At 49.5% G+C, this 21,421-nt stretch overlaps 6 protein-coding genes across 6 annotated transcripts; 5 read left to right on the plus strand and 1 right to left on the minus strand.

Moving 5' to 3' along the window:
- Positions 1–2,546: 2,546 nt before the first annotated feature.
- On the plus strand, positions 2,547–6,611 carry T310_9294 (Ubiquitin thiolesterase (OtuB1); the record flags this gene model as incomplete). Its single annotated transcript, XM_013468275.1, has 11 exons — positions 2,547–2,855; positions 2,912–2,998; positions 3,059–3,122; positions 3,177–3,442; positions 3,528–3,799; positions 3,856–4,272; positions 4,892–5,039; positions 5,217–5,253; positions 5,401–5,434; positions 5,487–5,658; positions 5,691–6,611. The coding sequence occupies 11 exons, from the start codon at positions 2,547–2,549 to the stop codon at positions 6,609–6,611; spliced, it is 2,727 nt and encodes a 908-aa protein (XP_013323729.1).
- Positions 6,612–7,377: 766 nt separating this feature from the next.
- T310_9295 (PH domain-containing protein) lies at positions 7,378–10,250 on the plus strand (the record flags this gene model as incomplete). Its single annotated transcript, XM_013468276.1, has 2 exons — positions 7,378–7,856; positions 7,916–10,250. 2 exons carry the CDS (start codon positions 7,378–7,380, stop codon positions 10,248–10,250), a joined length of 2,814 nt encoding a protein of 937 aa, XP_013323730.1.
- An 865-nt stretch (positions 10,251–11,115) lies between these two features.
- Positions 11,116–15,180, plus strand: T310_9296 (Cytoskeleton assembly control protein Sla2; the record flags this gene model as incomplete). The annotated part of the gene is made up of 10 exons (XM_013468277.1): positions 11,116–11,123; positions 11,160–11,239; positions 11,332–11,349; positions 11,440–11,515; positions 11,588–11,745; positions 11,993–12,292; positions 12,335–13,389; positions 13,459–13,608; positions 13,665–14,879; positions 15,094–15,180. The coding sequence occupies 10 exons, from the start codon at positions 11,116–11,118 to the stop codon at positions 15,178–15,180; spliced, it is 3,147 nt and encodes a 1,048-aa protein (XP_013323731.1).
- Positions 15,181–16,274: 1,094 nt separating this feature from the next.
- On the minus strand, positions 16,275–17,423 carry T310_9297 (Alpha mating-type protein MAT1-1-1; the record flags this gene model as incomplete). The annotated part of the gene is made up of 2 exons (XM_013468278.1): positions 16,275–17,026; positions 17,162–17,423. 2 exons carry the CDS (start codon positions 17,421–17,423, stop codon positions 16,275–16,277), a joined length of 1,014 nt encoding a protein of 337 aa, XP_013323732.1.
- Positions 17,424–17,934: 511 nt separating this feature from the next.
- Positions 17,935–19,279, plus strand: T310_9298 (uncharacterized protein; the record flags this gene model as incomplete). Its single annotated transcript, XM_013468279.1, has 5 exons — positions 17,935–18,019; positions 18,071–18,735; positions 18,794–18,838; positions 19,004–19,097; positions 19,155–19,279. The coding sequence occupies 5 exons, from the start codon at positions 17,935–17,937 to the stop codon at positions 19,277–19,279; spliced, it is 1,014 nt and encodes a 337-aa protein (XP_013323733.1).
- A 537-nt stretch (positions 19,280–19,816) lies between these two features.
- T310_9299 (uncharacterized protein) lies at positions 19,817–21,292 on the plus strand (the record flags this gene model as incomplete). Its single annotated transcript, XM_013468280.1, has 4 exons — positions 19,817–19,930; positions 20,131–20,247; positions 20,543–20,759; positions 20,883–21,292. 4 exons carry the CDS (start codon positions 19,817–19,819, stop codon positions 21,290–21,292), a joined length of 858 nt encoding a protein of 285 aa, XP_013323734.1.
- Between the last annotated feature and the right edge of the window lie 129 nt (positions 21,293–21,421).

A 21,421-nucleotide genomic window follows, 5' to 3' on the forward strand; every position in this document is an offset into this window, starting at 1 on the left:
ACCACGGACATTTGAGCTGTACAAGCGAGGGTTGTGCTGGCGATGCATTCATACTCCGTATTGCGATTTAGCTGCGGGAAAGCTGCAGTCAGGGCGAAACAACTCCCCGGGCCGCTGCAGCCTTGTAGGCTCTGGGTTGCTCTGTCGCATCTCCAATCGCATGGTGTAACTGCGTGAACTCTGGGAATTAACTGATGACTGATCTCTCCCACGCTTCGACTAAGCATGGTTTAGATTCCGCAGCGGTGCTGCCGTGATTAGCGTGACCCTGCCTGTTGCCGCTCCCGAGATGCCCGAGACCATACTCTTGTAAGGTGTTGATGTTGTTCTATAGACGGATTCTCAAGCCAGATGATGCGTCTCCCGGGCGCCTGGGCAAATCAGAGTGTCTACTCAATAGCAAATTCCTCACTACGACTGGGCCTATGGACGGAGACAGGAGTCTGAAGGATGGCGAGGCGATAATTTGCAGCGGATGTCGGCTGCATGGGATACTGCAGCAGGGCCCTGGCTTGGCGGAGGTGGTCGTGACATGTGGCCGCACTCGACTGCGTGGAATCAGGGCTCCAAAAATGGCCAGCGCTGGATCCCTTGTGTCGAGACCGTGCAGCAAGCAGAGTGATTTAGGCGCCCTCGATCCATGCGCCATCGCGATCGCTCTGCTTGTCTGATAGGCAACGTTCCCAGGTAAGGACGGAAAGGCTAACGCGAAGGGCCAATCGTGGACGCGCAGTGCACGTTCCGCTGCTGGGAGGAGATAAATAGAAAAAACAATATTGCAGGCTCGTCGAGTCCAGACTATCGTGGCGAGACGAGGCGATGTCGGAGTCTGAAGGGGCATCTGATGACCCAGGCTGGCCCGGATGCGAATCGATAGCAGCCATCAACACCGGCAGTTTGCAGGGCCCCAAGTCCATGACCCTTGAGTGCTTGAGCTTCGTCCGCGCACGCTCATCAGCATCAGCATCCTCATCCTCACCGGCGGAGATCACATCCGGCAGGGGTGGGCACAGCCAGGGACCGGTTCACTGCTTGCTCCTGGGTAGGCTGGTAATTAGATGTCCTGCGGTACTAGTGTCGAGGGATAATGTCCAGTACATACAGTGCATGCGTACATACAACAACGGTACTGAGTTGTCCATACAGCAGAATGCAGTCTAGCATGTAGTCCTCGGTACCCCGTACACCATGGCAATGTCTCTCCTTTCTTCGTCTCTGAGTGCACCTGCCCGCTAGCTGACGCTCGTGCCCGTGCCGTGCCCCTGCCCGGAAGCCACGCCGATCCGCCTAATCATTCCATTTCCCTCTGCATTCCCCACCACCGCAGCTGCACGGCGACTCGACTCGACTCGACCTCGCGAGTCGCAACAGCACACCCCTCGTCCTACGTCGACCCCGGACTGCCTGAGCCTTGAGGTCGACGTGATTCCTGTGTTAGTTTCTTCCCTGCACACAGAAGACTGCCCTCTGGCAGGGCTTGGCTGAGGCTAAAATTGAGCAGCCGTCTTGACGTCGGGAAATCTTGATAAAGCCGTCCCGGACAAATCATTGTCGCTGCAAGCTGTTTTAGCTCGATGGAAAGGTGGTTGCGTTTTGCTTCCTAATCTGCTTTGGATTGTCAACATTCACGTCACCCCGCACTCATCCGAGAAGCCTAAAAAAAGCGGATCGTGAGATCCCCAGTCCTGGCTTCTCCAAAATACGACGTAGGAAATTTGTTCTTCTTTTCTTTTTCTTTCTTTTCTTTTTTTTTCTCCCTGTCCCAGACTCCCAGTCGTCTGCAATCACCGGTCCCGTCGCATCCTCAAATCCCATTTCGCGGGTCCCGGCATCATACTGTCCACCTTGCTAGTGGGTGCATTGGAGACACGACCAGCTCAAGTCCACCAGCTCTCCACCTCGGTATCTGGATGCACTTTTGACTAGTTTACGATCGAGGACCCCTTCTACAATACCAGGTCCTTGGTACTGTCCGTCAAGATCTCCCATTTGATTTCGTCCCGGTCCCCCGGATGCTACGGTCCGATTGAGTCCGTAGGTCTAGCATATGATTTGGTTGGCCTCAGTCAATTAGTGGGAAAGCGCAAAAGCAAATACAAGAGACCCCCGGCCCAACAAAGACGTTGCGTGCATTGAGAATTACCCGATAAACGGAGCTGCATATACCTTCGGGTGTTTCCTACTGACGGAAGCCGCATTGAATGAGGTGGGAATCCTCAATCATCTGCAGCTTTGAAGGTGGGCGCTGTCAGCCTCCTTCAGCCTCCTCATCAGTCTCGACAATTTCTCGGTCTTGATCGAGCTTCTTCCCTTGACGGGAAGGGCGGGTACCAGCATAACGGTATAAGAAATTGTCATTCCCTGCAGGAAACCTCAGCTGATCTCGACAGAGGTATTGCTGTGGGAAACTGAGCATTCTGAACCCGTCATATAGTTATAGAAAAGCTGTGAGCGCGTCGACGATGTTTCACTGATGTGGGTGGTCTTCCAAATTTCATCTCATTTTCACTTTTCGCATTCGCAATCGATTGCTAACCTCCTTGGCCATGCCGTTCTCAGCGACAGCACGTCGTCCCTACTTCAAGCCAATTCACAAGAGTTCCCTTGATGTCATGCAATTGTTTCATGCGCCATTTAGTTACAACGGCTCATACCCTCATATAGCACCGAGAGACTATCTGACAGCGAACATCTATAATATCAGTTCTGCTGCACCGTCCACAACCAATAACCCCCTTCAATTCCTAGATTTTTCTGTCTGTCACGATCCCAGGTTTTTGACAATGGAACCTTTATCTCGAGAGGAACTGGAACGATTCCAGAAGCTATCAAATGAATACGAACCAGACATCCAAGTGCGGAATCCCAGCTGTCGAATAGCTCTCCGTTCTTGCTGACCAGACCGTTGTAGGGCCCTTTGGTATCGGCGAAGCAATCCAGTCAAGCAATCTCTGCCGAATATGCCAATGCCGATCCCATCCTTGCTGCAAAAACTAGTGTACGTCGCCGAGAAAAAAAAACAGGCTACGGAGATCAGTGGATGTTGACGTCTTCCTAGGCGCTTGCTGTAACACATCCTTTCTCGCGGATTATGAAAGGCGATGGGAACTGTGGTTGGCGAGGTATGATGAACCATTTCAAGTAGCTGAAATTCAGGATTTGCTTATTCATCTCAGCTGTGGCATTCGGCTACTTCGAAAACCTCTTCGTTCTCCGCGACTCGATTAAAGTCCAACAAGAGCTCGCACGAATCAAATCTTTGAGCCGGATGCTTGATCAAGTAGGCCAGCAAGAGCATCTCTATGAAATATTTGTGGACGCTACCGAGGATCTCTTGACTCAAATAATACACTCGATACAAAATGGAGTGACAGACGAGTCTTTCCTAGTGAACGCGTTCAATTCAGAATACAACTCGAATGCCATCATCACACACTTCAGGGTTTGCTCTCCTAATATTTCTTTACCACGACCTGTTCATTTTGCGTTGGTCTTCGGCGTGACTAACATGACCCACACTCCTACAGCTCCTGACGAGTGCCTGGATGAAACTGAATCCCCATCGTTACCAAGCTTTCCTGTCGATCCCACTCGACCAATATTGTGCGACAAGAATTGAGACTGTTAAAAGCGAAATTGATGAAGTGGGCCTCCAGGCATTGGTTGACGGAGTTATTGAAGGGTCCGGGTTCGCAGTGGAAATTCTTTATCTCGACCGAAGCCATGGTGATGTCGTGACTCCGCATCTCTTGTCTCCCAACAGACCCAGCAACGCCACAATCAGATTGTTATATCGCCCGTAAGTCCGAAGGGTCTCCAGACCAGACATGCGTTAATCGGCTGACTGATCAGCAGTGGGCATTACGATCTCCTCTACTCCGCCGAAGCACCTGTGAATATGGCACCTGTGGTCAACTATCAGTATGGAATGATCACTAACTATTCCCCTTGGGATCAAGCCGCATTGCCTTTCGACGCCAATCCCCACTTAATGGCGGTTCCAAATCTCATGGTTGATCCGTCGTTCCCCCCAGCAACCGGTCCGTTGACGCCGGCTTCTCCGCCCACGTACATGGCATCCCAAACGAACGAGTTTTATTCTCCATCTCTTAGTTCCCCAGCTCCAGTCACGTTGTCGTCTCCCATTGCGCCGACTCTTCCACTGAGCTCGCTATCGAGCAAATCGTCTGAGGGACCTCAGATCAGACTAAATCCGCTGGTTATGAAGTCAAACTTGAGCCACTCACTTCCTGTTACGACCCCTTTCAAGAAGTAAGTCACGACTCTGGAGAAAGTATTGGAAGTGATACTCACGCCATTTAGCTCGCCATACAACCAAGCTCACTTTCTCAACCAAGACTTCGAGCCCATTCACTGGGAACCGAACGAGTCACGGAAATAACTTGGTTAGGTGCAGATCGATGAGGCCAATGCAAAGAATAGACAGGGACCCCATTCGCCGGTCGCTTTCGGAGCATGATCACGAATTTTATAATGAAAACCTTGCGTGTGCTTAGTTGCTTGTTTGCAAGTGTGCGTCTCTGCGGATCTCTTTGCATCTTTACGCGTCTTGCCAGCGTTTGGTAGATGTAACATCGCTCCATTTTCTTCTCGTGGATTCCAATCCACTCACAATCCCTGCATGGGTGTTCGTGGTATCCGTACTCCCCCACTCTGGTCTGCATATACCTGGATCCTTATTCTTTTCTCTCTATTGCATTCTCTGCTTTTGTTTGCAGGATACCGTCGTTGAGTTGCAGTTTTGCCATCATTTTCTGTCTCCAGAAGGACCAAGTTGCTGAAACGGAGGGAGATCGCTGGAAAATTGAACAGTCCTAAATCGGGAACTATGCGATTAATAATGAGGCAACCTTAGGCAAAATATTTCCAGTTCGGAAACATTGACGGATAAAAAATGTGCCATTGCCACAACACCAAGCAATAACCAAACACTCTTCGGAGATAAATTGGAATTTGATGTGTTTCTTTCTGGAGACATCATCACAGAGCATAGCTCGGTCATGATTCCTACGTGCATCGTATGTACACACAGTACATTACGTACAAAAGATAATGTCATTTTTGCAAAAGTTGGCTACAGTGGCTGTAGCAAGGGATCATAGTCAAAACTCTGTGTGACTAAGGATGGAGGGAGGTCCGCGGTGGACAGTTCAACGGCATAGTTAACGAAGTAGGATTGTCTTTTGGCCGGTTAGGGCTGTCAAGATAGTCGTCGGATGGGCAAGAACAAAGGTGGGTCGTAGATGACAACCATTTGTTTATATACCCCATCCCCCGTCACTAGCCTTTGTGGACAACTACTCCATACCTACCTAACACTTACGTGGCGGGTCTCTGAACAACACCATGGAAGGAATCAACGCCAACCTCGATGCTCAGTCATAAAATCTGTCTCCAAAGATGAAGCCGGAATGTCCGTTTCCCTTTCTTAAGCTTGGGTTGTGCGATTTGCTGACGGTATTCAGGGTCGAGCTTGTTGTGCCCGTGCGTCTCCGACGGGCCATCCTCCAGAACGACGTCTTGCTGGTCAAGCGCATCGTGAAGAACAATCCATCATACCTTAGGAATCCGGATTTTTCAGATAAAAGCAACACTTCGCTTCACCTAGCAGCAATCAAGGGCCATATCGACGTAGTGGTATGTTTGAACCTGAATCTGTGGTACTCTAGAAACTAACGCTGATTACTGCCGTGATCCACACGCAGAAACTTCTAATATCCTTTGGTCACGACTCTTGTACTCCTGTTATCGATCAAACAGGGTACGATGCCGCCCCGGGGATCAGTCTCAATACCGATTCTTCCACTGCACTCCACCTCGCTGCTGCTCACTCCAATGCACTCTGCGTGGACTATCTCTGCCGCACCTTTCCGCACATCATCAATTGGAGAGATAAGGACGGAAAGACGGCTCTGATGCTCGCAGCACAAAGCTCGAATCCAGCCCACGCGCCATCAAGTACGTCCCATGTGCCTCCAAGCGCTCGACTTCGAGCCTTGTCTGCCGGAACCGCAACCGCCTCCGAGGACACGACCACGATCAGTACCCTTATCTCACACAACGCATCTGTGACATGTGTAGACAACGCGGGAAACACAGCACTCCACTATGCGAGCGCATGGGGAAACCTGAAGGCCGTCCGGGTCCTACTCTCTGCGGGATCCCCTCCACTGGCTCTCAACAAAGCCAATCACACTCCGCTGGACTATTCCATTACCAAACAAGCTGCGCAATACTTTCAGAGTATCGTATCCGACTTGGAGAGGCGGAAGGTGGATGACCAGCAGACGAAGAAGTTGAAGCTCAACACGGCCCGGGCGGTCGCGTCAGAGGAAAACCGGCCCGTTGGTCGGATGTCGCCGGTATCACCTGCACAGGCGAGGGCTAAAGATGCCTTTGGGAGTGCTGAATCACCCAGCAAAGTGACACAAGGAAGTGTTCGACTGGTCGTTGATTCAGACACGGACGACCGTGCGGCTGGTGTAGATGACGGCGCCAGCAATGACATTCAACTCACTGCGAAAAAGATTGGTAGGTCTTCTACAGATGAACAGCCATCTGTTTCTATAGTGAACAGCGAGACAACATGACGCTGGCATCATGCTCTTTGCATATGTGGGCTATACGAATGACACCACAATGTTACTACGTCAATCATTATTCCATTCGCTTTCAGAAACGATCCCCTATCTCCCGATTTACTCAGGGTTTGGAATGGTTGCACCCTATCAAGTTTGCAGCGTCGCCGTCTGGTGTTCGCAGAACGGTTTGAGTGCCTTTTGTTTCTTCTGGTATACCTTATTCTGTTTCTTGCACATAGTCTGGATCCTGTACAACATAAATGCATTTGTACATACAGTACATACATACCTAGAAGAAGCTTGATGCAGCACGAGGTCAGCAGTCCTAGATGTCTTCTACTCAGTGGCTGGAGTTCCTTTGGGATAATCTCGGTAACAACGTCGGATCTACTCCGTAGTTAATAAGATAACGATTCTTGGTGGATAATCAGGTGGATTGGCAGCGTGGTAGCTTCCGCTGAAGTGGATCGGAAGCCGATCGGCGGGGCAACGTTGTTCCTGCGGGCAGTCTGCCGTCAGCGCGTCATAGTCACATCCCATTCCTGACAATGGGGCCGGGCTGGCCGCGGGCGTGCTTGAATCCGGCTCTGTAACAGGGACACAGCTAAGCAGTAGTTCCTACTGCGGCTGCAACCTTGCCCGCTCGATACTCGCCTCGATCTGCCGAGCACTCTTCTCCCTCCAGGAATCCGGGTTTGTCTTGTTCTCCTGGTGTCCCTGCCCTACTCCTCCCCTCCATGGAGCCGTCATTGCATCCATTCTGATCTAGCTCCCGATGGGTTCGTTTGCCGCCTTCTTGTTGGTGTACATTCTCGGCGGACTCACTTTCATTCCTCTCATCATCGCGCTGATCGCCCTCCATGCTTATTTGACGCTCAAACCTCCTTCGACGTCTTTTTCCGATGAAAAGGACGAGGAGACCACGAAGAACGTCCTCGAGCGTCCGAACGATGACCAGTACAGCCTGAAGACCGGTATCGATGTTCTGGCAGAGGAGTTTCAACGCGCCCATGAATCCGACGTGGCCGCGGGATATTTCGCTGTCTGTCGGGAGTACGTGCCTGGAGGAGTCAATGGAAAGCCACCGGAGAGGACAACTCCAGCAGGGGAGGTGGTGGCGACGGAAAGTCCCAGTGTATACCAGACCATGTACAGGAGCATATTCGACCGCAAGCAGCCACCTAGTATCGAGCCTGCGAAAACCAACGGGAAGAATTTCAAGAAGGCACGGAATGTGTTTTATATCGTTCTCAGGTATGCCTAACATGATTAGTACAACGGTCTGTATCTTCACGGCTGACTCGGTTCTTGAGACATGGCCATCTGATGCTCTACGACGACGCTGAACAGCTCGAAGTTCGATATGTGATCTCCTTGGCACACCATGATGTGAGCATTTACGGTGGAGGCGATGAAATACCAGAAGGGGAACTATGGATCAAGCGAAATGCAATCTGTCTTAGCAGGAGAGAGGACTCAATTGCAGATCTTCGGGGAATGACACCACCATTTTATCTGTTCTCCGAAAGTCAATCAGCAAAGGAAGACTTCTATTTTGCATTGCTCAAAAATCAGGAGAAGATCCCAGGTTCGCCAAATTCTCCGCCTACGCAGCAGCACTATGATGTCAAAGATATCGTTACGCTGGTGCAACGGCTTCATTCGTCCGAAGAGCAACTGCAGACACGGTGGATCAACGCAATGGTGGGAAGATTGTTTCTGGCTTTGTATAAGACTCCAGAGATGCATGAGTTCGTCAGAAAAAAGGTCACCAAGAAAATTTTTCGGGTCAAGAAGCCGACGTTTATCTCCAAGATCTCGCTACAGAAGATCGATATGGGCCATGAAGCACCATTCATTACGAATCCCAGACTCAAAGATCTTACGATCGACGGAGACTGCACTGTGGAGGCAGATATCAATTACACTGGCCACTTCCGCCTTGAAATCTCCGCTACAGCCCGAATCGACTTGGGCCAGAGATTCAAAACGAGAGAAGTCGACCTTGTTCTTGCAGTTGTGCTTAAGAAACTCGCCGGTCACGTCTTGGTACGCTTCAAGCCTCCTCCAAGCAACCGAATTTGGTTCTGTTTCGCAACCATGCCAGACATGGTCATGTCCATCGAACCGATTGTTAGTTCGAGGCAAATCACCTACGGCATCATTCTTCGTGCCATCGAGAGTAGGATCAGGGAAGTTGTCGCGGAATCGCTTGTCTATCCCTTCTGGGACGATGTCCCTTTCCTGGACACCAGTTCCCAACCCTTCCGGGGTGGAATATGGGAGCGGGAGATTTCGAAAGCCAGTGTGAAGACTGAGATTCCAGACGAATCGGAGTTACAGAATGATTCAGGGTTACCCTCAGAGGGTGATTCCTTCGACGCTTTGAAGACTACAGATAATCGAACCATGAGCACGCCTGAGTTCTCCGAATCCCCATCCCCTGCTTTGAAATCTCGCAAAAGCTCCAAATCAGATTCAAGCTCTCAAATTGATGAGAGCGCCTCTTCTTCGGCTGTGGACAAGCGCACCAACTCACCTCCCCCTACAGCGATCCGGTCGCGGACTTTCTCGAATGTCGCTAGTCCTGTGGTAACGCCGGATCATGGGAAGGTTGATAAGGCGGGTCATGAGTCTGGAAAGAACGATAAGAAGAAAAATGCTACCAGTAGCATGATTGAAATTTCGAGTCGTTCCCAGTCAAGTTCACTTGCAGCCACGCCAGCTGGTTCACCGCCCAAGGAGCAATCTTCCCTCACGTCCCGGACTCCTCAGAATGAAAACTCCTCATCCACAGATCCAATAGACGGCCAAAATGGGTCTGAGAGTCTTCCCGATGTCCTTCAACGTTCCCATTCTGGTCACACAGGGGCAGATTCCCCTACCTCGCCAAGTCCGGAAAGTATCTCCCGGAGTTCCACCGTAAACGATGAAACGAAACGCAGTCGCCCTCTGGAGAGCATTACCAAATCTTTCACTTCATCCTTGTCTGGAGAAAAACGCCAAGGAATGGGTTCCATAGGGTCAATTACTGCTGCTGCTGCCAAAAAATGGGGCTGGAACGTGCTTGGTAAAGGAGATCAAGGCAAGGCCATCGATGCGGCTGGACGACCCGGTACGCCGGACCATCCTATTGGGCGTGGGCGTCCCTTGCCGCCTCCCGGGACTCCTCTGCCCCCTCCGGAGAGGTTCGGCTTCAGGTCAAATCCCATCTCTATGCCACGGAGGAAACCCGTTCCACCTCCAGTACTGCCCGAAAGGTCTCAGGAGGAGAACATGAGACCGGTGCCCAAACCACCGTTGCCTAAGCGGCAAAGCCCACCATCCCAAGAATCCACGGTCATCTTTACTGATGAAGTGTTGGTTGTTGAAGCTCCTCGGGACTCCGAGCCCAGTAGTCCGGCTCCAGACGGCGAGTCGGATGCTGTTCACACTATGAAAACGGAGAATCTCCCACCATCTGCCTCAGATTCTCAGCTTCATCCTCAACAGTCCCTCGAGGATGCTCAGTCTGACTCTGGTTTCGAACAGATACCGAGTCTCTCAGAAGCTGGGGCTATGCAACCTTCATCTTCTACTCCACCAGACCGCGAGACGATGGCGACGGTAAATGATCATTTTCGCCCTCCACAGAATGTGGTTTTGTAATTCAAATAGAAATTTCAACACTCCGGTCGTATATTCCACACACTCTTTTTTGGGATTTTGTTTTTGTCTCATTGGCGGCAGCAGATCAGTGGATATCTGCAAAGAATGTCTTATCAGGAGTTATGGCGGCGCTATCAAGGGTCCTTAACAACAGGAATTTCTTGTCCACGATGACTATCCATAATCTTGTATGGTTCAGCACTGCTTACATACCGGAATACTTGGTGCAGTAATTGTGTAGAAATACTTAGCTATGTAGGCTTTATGCCACAAGTTGCAGTTGTCGGAGCCTTCCTGCGTCACGTGACCATTGAGACCACTCTCAGCAACGTATCTGGCCATTTATATAAGGAAGTGACAGATTCGCCACAAATGTGCAGGTTCTCAGGCAGAAGAATTCCAGCGACGCCGCTCTCGTAAGGTTTGCGCGTCAGCGGGTGTCCCTGAGCCACTGTTTTGGGCAGCGGGCGGCGAAGCTGGCGGTGCCAAGACCGGGGCAATTGCCTTTGCCGCCTTTGCTTGCCTAACGCTTACAGTAGCTACCTAATTAACTTCTACCATTAAACGCGTCCTGCACGAGGCGCAGGCTCCAGCGTACCGAAAACTGGAACGTCATTTCTTCCTCCCGCATATATGATTATCGCTTGCCTTCGCAACCAGTGGTTCCTGCGACTTGACCTTCGCCTCCTTTCTTGTCACCCATCGCAGCCTCAAACTTGGGCCGTCGTCTGGTCAGTCTGCCCAGGCGTGAGCCTCCGTTTCGCTTACTCCGTACGCTGCTACCAACGCCTCTGTCGAGAACTCGACCCCGCTTCCGCTTGCATGTCTCTGTTACTATAACTTCGGATCCGAAGGAATCGTCAAGATGAGCAGGTAAGAATGCGATTGGAAGCAATAGTACTGGCGTAGCTATGCAAGGAGATGTTCACATTTCCCAAGTAGGACCGAGGCGGATCTCGCGATAAATATTCGCAAAGCCACCAGCATTGGTACGCTTCCCTACAGACACATGACTCTTTTATATTGCCGAGTATTTTGGAGAGTTTCTAGTGGCATTTACTGATAAGCTGGCGATTTGCAGACGAAACCGCTCCTAAACGTATGTGCCGTGTCTTGAATCACCCGCGCGGTCCAGCTTGGATCACTTATCACTTATCGATGAGGATGGTGGTGACTTACTGCTCATTAGGAAAACATGTGCGGAGTTGCATTGTTTACACTTGGGACCACAAGTCCTCCAATGCCTTCTGGGCTGGCATGAAAGTGTACGCTATCTCCTGGTTATCATTTTGGTTCATTTGTGACTGGAAGCTGACCTGGCGCTCTTGCTCTCACAGACAACCTATCCTCGCGGACGAAGTGCAGACATTTAAGGCTCTTATAACCATACATAAAGTTCTACAAGAGGGCCACCCGATCGTGGTCAAGGAAGCCCAGAACCATGTGGGCTGGCTGGACAGCCTGATGAGAGGCGTTGCAGGGGACGGAATCCGAGGTATGGATGACTGTGCAGTATAAGATCCTTCTTTTGTCTTCTGTGTCTTCCAGGTGACTCGAGTGTGATCATTTATTTGCTCATCGCTTGTCAACAGGCTATGGTCCCTTGATCAGGGAATATGTGTTCTTCCTGGAGTCGAAGCTGGCTTTTCATCGCCACCATCCTGAGTTCAATGGTGAGCTTTGTTTTGTTAACTTTTCATTGACTTAACCTTGCGGTGGCCTTGATCTAATCAATTTCTCAGGTCTCTTTGAATACGAGGAATACATCAGTTTGAAGACCATTAATGATCCAAATGAAGGGTCAGTCTCCCGATTACTTCGACCATCCACCTGCGTTTCTACTGACCCGACTTGTAGCTACGAGACGATCACCGATCTTATGACTTTACAGGATCAGATCGACGCCTTTCAGAAGCTCATTTTTTCTCATTTCCAAACCGGAACCAATAATGAATGCAGGATATCTGCGTTGGTGCCTCTGGTGCAAGAAAGTTATGGAATTTACAAGTTTGTCACTAGCATGCTGAGGGCGATGCATACGAGTATGTTGTCCAGAAACAAATTCGTATTTTCATGCTGACTAGTGCAAGCTACCGGCGATGAAGAGGCCCTTGAGCCTCTGCGCAACCGTTATAATGCTCAGCACTACCGCCTCGTCAGATTTTATTATGAATGTTCGAACCTGCGATACTTGACCAGCCTCATCACTGTCCCAAAGCTGCCGCAAGATCCTCCGAATCTCTTGGCTGATGACGAGGAGCGTCCCGCCCTTCCTAAACGACCGACGAAAGACGCCGAGCGGGAGCCTTCACCGCCGCCTAAGGTCTCTCAGCCCGAACCTGAACCAATCACTGAATTCTGGAATAATGAAGCGAAGCGTCAGCAAGAGGAATTCGAGGCTGAACAACGCAGACTGCAGCAGCAATGGGAAGAGCAACAACGCCAGCAGCTCCTTGCTCAGCAACAAGCGCAACGAGAATTCGAAGAGCAGCAGCGGTTACAGGCTGAGCAGCAGCGACTGGCACAAGAGCAGTTACTACGAGATCAACTCCAGGCGCAGACCCAGGGCCGCTTGGCCGAATTGGAACGAGAGAACTTGAACGCGCGTGCGCAGTATGAGCGGGACCAACTCTTGCTGCAGCAGTACGACAAGAGGATGAAGGATCTGGAAGAGCAATACAACCAGCTTAATAACAATTTCAATCTTCAAATCAACTCGAAAGATGAGCAGATCCGGGCTCTCCAGGAGCAAGTGAACACCTGGCGAACCAAGTACGAAGCCCTCGCCAAACTCTACTCACAACTCCGACAAGAGCACCTTGATCTCCTGCAAACGACAAAGAATCTGAAGTTGAAGGCAGCCTCCGCGCAAGAGGCCATCGAAAAGCGGGAGAAGCTGGAACGGGAGATGAAGACCAAGAACCTTGAGCTTGCGGACATGATCAGAGAGCGAGACCGGGCGTTGCACGAGAGGGATCGTATAACTGGAAGTAACAAGGAAGAGGTTGAAAAGTTGAAGCGAGAGCTTCGACTTGCTCTTGAGCGCGCAGAAAACGCAGAGAAGCAGAAGGGCAGCGAGTTGTCCTCGATGCTGGCCAAATACAACCGTGAAATGGCTGATCTCGAAGAGGCTCTCCGGGTTTGTTACCATCCGTCCTTTTTTTTCCCCTCCCCCTTTAGTGTTGCAAATAAACTAATCGTCGAGCAGAAGAAAACCCGGGCCTTGGAAGAGCTATCTTCAAGAAACAATGAACGGGATGGAGAGCATGAGCTCGCTTTGCGCGAGAAAGACGAAGAAATCGAAGTGTACAAGTCCGGTATGGAGCAAGCACTTATGGAGCTGGAGGAATTAAAATTGGTATGTTTTCCCGTATGCAAGTCTAGGACGTCCTTGTTTTGATTGACCGTGAGCAGAGTCAGGGAGCCGCCGACCGGGCGCTGGATTCGCAAATTGACGATGTCTTACGTGGAACGGTAGCCAAAATTAATGATATCATTGATTCTGTCCTGCAGAGCGGTGTTCAGCGCGTGGATGATGCGCTTTATGAGCTGGAATCTCCCATGCAGGCTGGAAACCAGAATGCATCCCCCCCATATGTTCTGTCACAGATTGAAAAGGCCTCTGCTTCGGCCACCGAGTTCTCGACAGCTTTCAATAATTTCATCGCAGACGGTCCCAATAGCTCGCACGCCGAGATCATCCGTACCGTCTCGATCTTCTCAGGCTCGATCGCCGACGTTTTAAGCAATACCAAAGGCTTGACGCGTTTTGCGATCGACGACAAGAGCACAGACCAGCTGATCAATGCTGCTCGCAAACCTGCGCAGGCCACCATCCGATTTTTCCGTGCGCTGCAGTCATTCCGTCTGGATGGTTTGGAGCCGCTTCAGAAGACTGATGTGGTTATTAACAACAATCTGGAGGTTCAGAGGGATTTACAGACCCTGTCAAAACTCGTTGACACCTTTGCTCCCAAGGACAGCAAGATCAGCACCACTGGTGATCTTGGAGACCTTGTGGACAAGGAACTTGAAAAGGCCGCCAATGCCATCGATGCCGCAGCAGAACGTCTGGCCAAGCTCCGGAAAAAGCCTCGCGAGGGATATACCACTTACGAACTCCGAGTCAATGACTCGATCCTTGATGCTGCACTCGCTATTACAAATGCGATCGCGGAGCTTATCAAGGCGGCAACCGCTTCACAAGAAGAGATCGTCAAGGAAGGACGTGGTAGCTCGTCTAGGACGGCGTTTTACAAGAAGAATAACCGTTGGACGGAGGGGTTGATCTCTGCTGCCAAAGCCGTGGCTTCCTCCACCAACACGCTGATAGAAACCGCGGACGGTGTCATTTCTGGTCGCAATTCCCTCGAACAGCTCATTGTGGCTAGTAACGATGTCGCTGCCAGTACGGCACAACTTGTTGCGGCTAGCCGTGTCAAAGCCACATTTATGAGCAAGACGCAGGATCGTCTTGAGAACGCCAGCAAAGCGGTTGGCGCCGCGTGCAGAAGTCTCGTCCGTCAGGTACAGGATATCATTGCGGAGAAGAACAAGGATGACAGCGAAGCCGTCGACTACTCGAAGCTCAGTGGACACGAGTTCAAAGTTCGGGAAATGGAGCAACAGGTAAGTCGATCTTCTTTTATGTCCATCATATGCGGTGAAATCGTAAGCCGTGTCGGTGCGCTTTGGAGTCAGTCTCAGAACGCGTCAGCCCTTGTACGAGGGTATCCATGTGGTTTCTCGCGAGCGTTCCTGAGCTGAGTCTTTCTCCGTTCTCGAATTTGCCATGGTTCTTGGCTTTTGTGTATGATGCTCACGTTCCACTTACCATCTACAGGTCGAGATCCTCCAACTCGAGAATGCCCTTGCCCGAGCCCGAACACGCCTGGGAGAAATGCGCAAGATCTCCTACCAGGAAGACTAAAGAAGAGCATTATGAAGGTGTATACAGTCCCTATGTTATGCTTGAAAATTTTTATGCAGTACCGTACACTGTATGCGCTTTCCCATGCTTGTTCGCCTGCGCATCGATCATGATATTCCCGTCTACCGCTGTATACCCAGCGTGTTTTCTAGCTCGGACAGATATATTATGACCGCACAATCTTTCGTCTGTCCAGTTGTCCTGTGATTATAGCTGTCTGGAACTCCTGTAACTACTCTTCTGTGTGTATCTAAGGATTTTAATGGACCTTGTTCATCGTGTCTTATTTATATCACGTCCTCCCCGAACGTCTTCCCATTGTACTAGGCCAGGTTTTGAAAAGTAGGTACGCGTACAGTGTAGGCGAAAAATTATATAAGAAAATGCCCGTTGGTATTATCCTGTAGCGTGGTTGAAATTTACATGCCGACGGGAAGAGTAGGTAGTAGCGCTGCGCCTGCCCGATCCAATGATCCACCAGTAACCTTATCGAGACCGCAGTTCTTTGTTTGAACTTCGCATTCACGGCTGTTTTCGGATTCATGCACTGCGTGTTTGAGTACCGCAAGAACACCCTTTTTTGGAGTAATTCAGCTGAGTGATTCGAAAGCGTATAATAAAAAGAAAGCCAGACCGACAGACTGACAGATACATTCGATCGATCGATTACTGGAACTGGAATAAAGACAGAAATAAAAGGGCCAATTTCTCCTCGTTGTTATTAAACTAACTAGCTAAACTAAACCACTCTGTACTGGTGGATTAATTGTTGATTAATTATTATGTTCACGAACGAACAAACAGCTGAGGAGCAAGCGAAGGGGCAAAAAGGAAGAAAAAAATAGACGACCGTTTTGGCAATACCGTCACTTCCATTCATTATTAGAGGGAACAAGAAACGGAAACCAAAAACAGATGAAGACATGAAGGGAATCGCAAAGCGGAGGAGAAATGGCGTTGGGGGAAGTGTTGGATTACGGGTTGGAGCAACGGGTCCATCCGGCGTTCGATGCTGAAGCATCCACTTGGGGAATGAGACGCAGTGAGTCCTGGCTGTCGTAAGCAATTAAAGGACCTGGAATTGATTTGATGATCTAGAAATCCATATCCTCGATATCGAAAGCATCAAAAGGATCTTGGGAAAGGGGATCGTAATGAGGGAGATCATTCTGCATGGCGGGGTTGAAGGCCGCGAATAACTCTTTGTCATCTTCATTCTCATGGCGCAAGTCACCGATAGCATCGTCAATTTCAGTGTAAAATTCTCCCTGAGTATGATGACCGTCGTGGACGTGGAGCAACTCGGCAGGACGTTCTTCGAGTTCAGGAGTGCCGTCGATAGATTCGGCTTCGTCTTCGGTGATGACGGTGTCCGCATCACCCAGAGCAACGACCGAATCGTCCGCATTGACAGTAAAGTTAGGCTGGGCTGCAAAAGTCACGACAGGACCTGCTCCAATTTCTTCGAAACGATGATCATCCCTCACATAGTCGGTTTCGTAGCAGTAATTAACCACGTCTGCAACTGAGTAATTGGTGGCGGTGTTTGAGACGTCTGGTTCAACTGAGGTGTTTCGCACGACATTGTACTGATGGTCATCATCCATAGCAATCTGCCAGCCCATAGTGTCAAGGTAGTCGGGAGGCTCAATAAGTCCGATGAAGGGGACAGTCAGGTTAAGGAAAGTATCCAGGGAGACATCACTGCCATGTTTGTCGCGAATGATGGAGTACGACTTGGCGAGAATAGCCCATTTGGCCTTGAAGGGATCGTGCTGCCAAAGAAATTTGATAATGCCAGATTTCGACTTCTGAGTCATGTCCGAGAACATTGTGGAATAATAGCCTATTGATCGTTAGTCCTCTAAATCTGAAGCCAAAAAAAAAAAAAAAAGAAAAGAAAAACGAAAAGAAACGAAGTGGATATTTTACGAACTTCTGTAGGCGATGAAGCTGTTGAGTGGCCGAAGCTTCCTCTCACGGAGTCTCTTTGCACGGGAAGTGCGAGCCCTTCCGATTGGAGCTATATCGTCCTGAGAATGGCCGTTGACAGCCGGGTTCATGGCCGTAAGCACATCATGAATCTTCTGGAGGAAATTGTTCTGCGCAAAGATGTTCTCTTCATTGCGGCGAGCAAATTCCAGCAGCTCCTGAAGATCACTTGGAGGCAGTCCCATGATGAACGAGTTGAAAGCCCGTTGCAGGGGATTGAGATCCGCCAAAGGGATGAGATTTTGAGCCATGGTGACTCGATGAAGCAGGAATAACTTTTGATGAGACTGATAATGCGAAAAGAACTGGAGATGAGAGGGGAAAGCAAGAAGTGTGAGGTAGTCTGCTCAGAAAAGAGAGAGGAGAAAAACTTATGAAGGTGTTTATTAGATGAAAGGAAAGCTTTGAGAGTGTGTTGAAGTGCTTCCGTTGCCTAGGACTGAAGTGAATTCAGTGTCGTTTTGGGGGGGAGGGGGCTGGGGATTGATATTCACAAACAAAGAAGCGGCCCAGCGTTTCCCTCACTTTTGTTTAGTTACTCTCTTTACGGGTTTTCCCAGCCACAAATTTCTTCAAGACGACTTGGCTGGAGTTTGAGACTGTTTTATTTCCGTTGTTTCGATCCATATCTTTACCCTGACTTCCATTATCCCCATCATACACCGTCTCGATTCTTTTATCCTCCTGACACACTGACTTCAGTCGTTTCAATTCATCATATCTCTTATCATTATCCTGACCTTCCTTTACTATCAAAAAGCCATGGAAATGGTAGAAGAAAATCCTCAGGCGCCCGTTTATCCGGGCAGCTCACGTCGCTGGCTTTTTAGCAAAGGAGAAGTCAATGGTGAGTCCCAAGGCTGAGTTGCACCTTATGCCAACTAACAATTGTCTTTAGACAACGGAGAGGTTCTTCGAGCTTGCGATGAGAGATTCCTGATCGAACTTCTTCTGGAGATGGAACAAGCTTATCAAAATGCGTTTCAATTTGTCTTCAAGAATGTCTCCGAAGAAGACGCGGAAGATGAATTGTACAGTTACGTCCCTCCTCCAACTTCAGAGGAGCTGGAGCTTGTTCTGGAGGATATTCTCCTCGCTATCGACGATGCTGCATCTATTTTCAATGAGGTCGCCAAGGAGGTCCGTCGCTTGCAACGCTATCAGGATCTTTACCCGACAAGAGTCGCGATGAAGAGGTTCCACACGGCTTTACGGATGAAACTGCAGGATAATCATCGGAAGACTCTAGATGCCGCAAACAAAATGCAAAACGAAGCTTGTTGGAAGAAAATCCACCAGGCTGAGCATGTCATTGAGCTTTGGCTTAAGCATCCGACTTTCCAGCCTCACCTCAAACCATGGCAGCAATTCATGATGGAAGATGCACCAGGGAGCGGAATGAACCCAAGAGCCAAGTTCCTTGGCAAAGTTCCTGAAAGTGACGATTTCGAATTGTCTACTGCTTCTGAAGACAGTGATTTTCATATTTTCCCTCCAGGTGGAATGGCCCTGTGGGCAGATTGGTGCAAAGAGTACGAAGAACTTGAGGAAAAATGCAGACAGGTAATTACAAAAATAGCCTTTTTTTTCACAATTCTCTATCTGACGATCCTTCATATAGACCGCCATTCCCGGGCATTTCAATTCCGAGCAAATTGCCGGTTTCGTGAGTCAATTCAGCTGGGAATCACTGTCCATATTCTTACCTTTCCCTCCTTTCTAGGCCAGTGAAGGATTTGAGAGTCCGCTCAACATTAGATATGAGACCATTCCGGTAAGGGAATATATTCACAATTGCCCATTTTCGTCTTCTGACATTCTCAATGATTAGTTTATGTTCGAGCCGAACCTATGGCTTCCTGAGCGGCCTTCTGGGCTGAATCTCATCAAGACGGATAATCTTCCCTACCTATCCTCGTTGATCGGTATGACGACCTATTTTCACTTGCCATAGTATTTCAGCAATTAACTTGTGGTACCAGCGAGCCTTGAGAATGAAGACCATGTTCCCGTGCACTACAATTACACTGCTGGCGTTATCGTGTCCTCCGATGAATGCGAGCCTGGTACCCAACCACGCACCCTTCATCACGCCGTTGATCCATGAATATCTGAAGTCAACACATTTTCCTCATTTTCTGGATCAAGATAATCTCCTTCCCTCCTCCCTTTCTTTCAGTATGTTTTCATAATCAACATTCTTTTTGAATCCCTTTGTACTGCCTTTGAAGGCTCGACCGCAAGCAGCAGGAAAGGATGTGTTCAGTCGAAAACACTTGGGCGTCAGCTGCGTCCTTTCCCCTCTGGTAACCTAAAGAAATTGCGCTAAGCCTATTTAATATTGTGATTATAAGATTACCGATATACTCTGTAAGCGGCCCGCCTAGTTCACCGGGGCACCCTTACTCCGTAGACTGTTACGGCGAGCGTCATCTTCGGCTCGGTTCAACTTGTGTATTCCTGCATTTACCCAACCACCTTCCCAGCTACTTTTTCCTTTGTCGACCAACACCGGAAGGTTTTTAAGGATGTCCTTTCCCGACTTTTGAAGTTTCCATATACAATCATTGCTAGTTTTTACTCACCGAGTCGAGCGCATTAAGCAATCTTCAAGTATCACATACACGGTGTCCAAGGCTACAGGATGTCCGAACAAACACTCTGTTATCGTGCCGAGATGGCAGGGGCGAATCTGCAGGTTTTGCCTGCTAAAAAGAGAATCTTGATGGAAACCTTCCTCAGTGTTGCAGGTAAACCTGTACGGTAACTGCCGCCTCTTTCCTAATTCGCACTAGCGCTTCACTTAAGGTCTCAGGGCCTATATCTCCCACCGTTTGTACGATAGAGAAATCTCAGTTCTTAGAAATCTAACCATCTTCTTCATCACTTTCTTTCATCAGGTTATGAGCCCGGATAGCTTCTTTTCATCAAAAACAACCTCTCTACAGTCATCTCTAGGCCCCGGCCTCTTTCTACATATCAAATTTACCCTCCCTCGCCGTCATTGGCGCGATCCGTCGCGCCGGCGCCAGCCAAGACGACTCCCACCCCGGTCGCTGCAAGCCTAATCGCCTCGTGGGTCTCAGGATCTCTGGATCTCTTACAAAAATCTTAGTATCTTTTACTTTACGGCGCCTGGGGTCTCAGGACCTCTTACAGTGCCTGCGGGCTCGTCTCCGGGCGAGACCGTTGACATTCGGTTCGAGGACCTAATATTCTTTACAAAAACGCGTCTTTTTTGACAAAACGTTGAAAAAGTGCTGTATTCCATCTTCATCACTTTCTTTCATCACTCAGGAGTCTTGATGAGACGACGTTTATCAACCCCGACTCTCCTTACCTTGATCACTACAATGAACAATTCAATCAGCCTCCGCCGCCCCTCAGTATATCCGGTTACGAGACATCTCTTACAAGTCCGCTCACGGAAAGCAATCTTAGAACATATCTCGAGGCCTGCGACATGACGCCTTCCGTGGATTCGCTGGACTTGAACTCGTCTTTTTACCAGATGTCGAGAGCAAATCAAAATAAGAAGACGGTTTCATATTCGACCCCAGAATTTCCCGAAGATCTTGCTCTCAGGGGTGTTTTCGCTTCAGTTAAAGATAGCACTATTATAAAAACCATATTTAATACCTAGTTTGATGGGAAGCATATTCGAGGAGTTATGTAACAAAAAAAAGGTAAAAAGTAATTCATTGGTATAGGTAACCTGTTCTCAAAAAAAATTCGTCTTGTCTTGGGACGAAAGGTCTTCAAGACCGGCTTTTCAATGTCCGCTGCCACCTCTCGTCCCAACCACCCTCTCATCCCATGTCTCGAAAATTTTTCAGACGATAAACTTTGCCCCCAGCCTCCTCCTAAGTCTTCACCACCAGTCTCCACTCAAGTCGCCACCCCCAGCCTCCCCTCCGCATGGTTGCCTGGGGGAGTATTCACTAAGTCATGGTTAAACAAAGAAGTAATCAGGGTGGCTGGTCGCTTGCTGCCTGGCAACGGTGAATTGAGAGCCCACAATGTCTTTGTTGCTATGAGACGAGGAGGCTGGGAGTCGTCGCTCCACAATGGTGTCTCACAATGGTGTCTCAGTTGCCACGCCCGGTGCCATGGCCAGTGAATATGTTGTTCTGGAACACACCAGACGAAAGGACTCCACTTGTCGTCGTTGTCGTCGTCGTCATCATCATCGCCTAGAAGGCCTGTCTGGGCCCAGCTTGATATACCCTGCTGGACCCCAATGTTTGCA

The sequence above is a fragment of the Rasamsonia emersonii genome (genome assembly GCF_000968595.1).
Source record: "Rasamsonia emersonii CBS 393.64 chromosome Unknown ctg1118621762051, whole genome shotgun sequence".
Lineage (NCBI taxonomy): Eukaryota > Fungi > Ascomycota > Eurotiomycetes > Eurotiales > Trichocomaceae > Rasamsonia > Rasamsonia emersonii.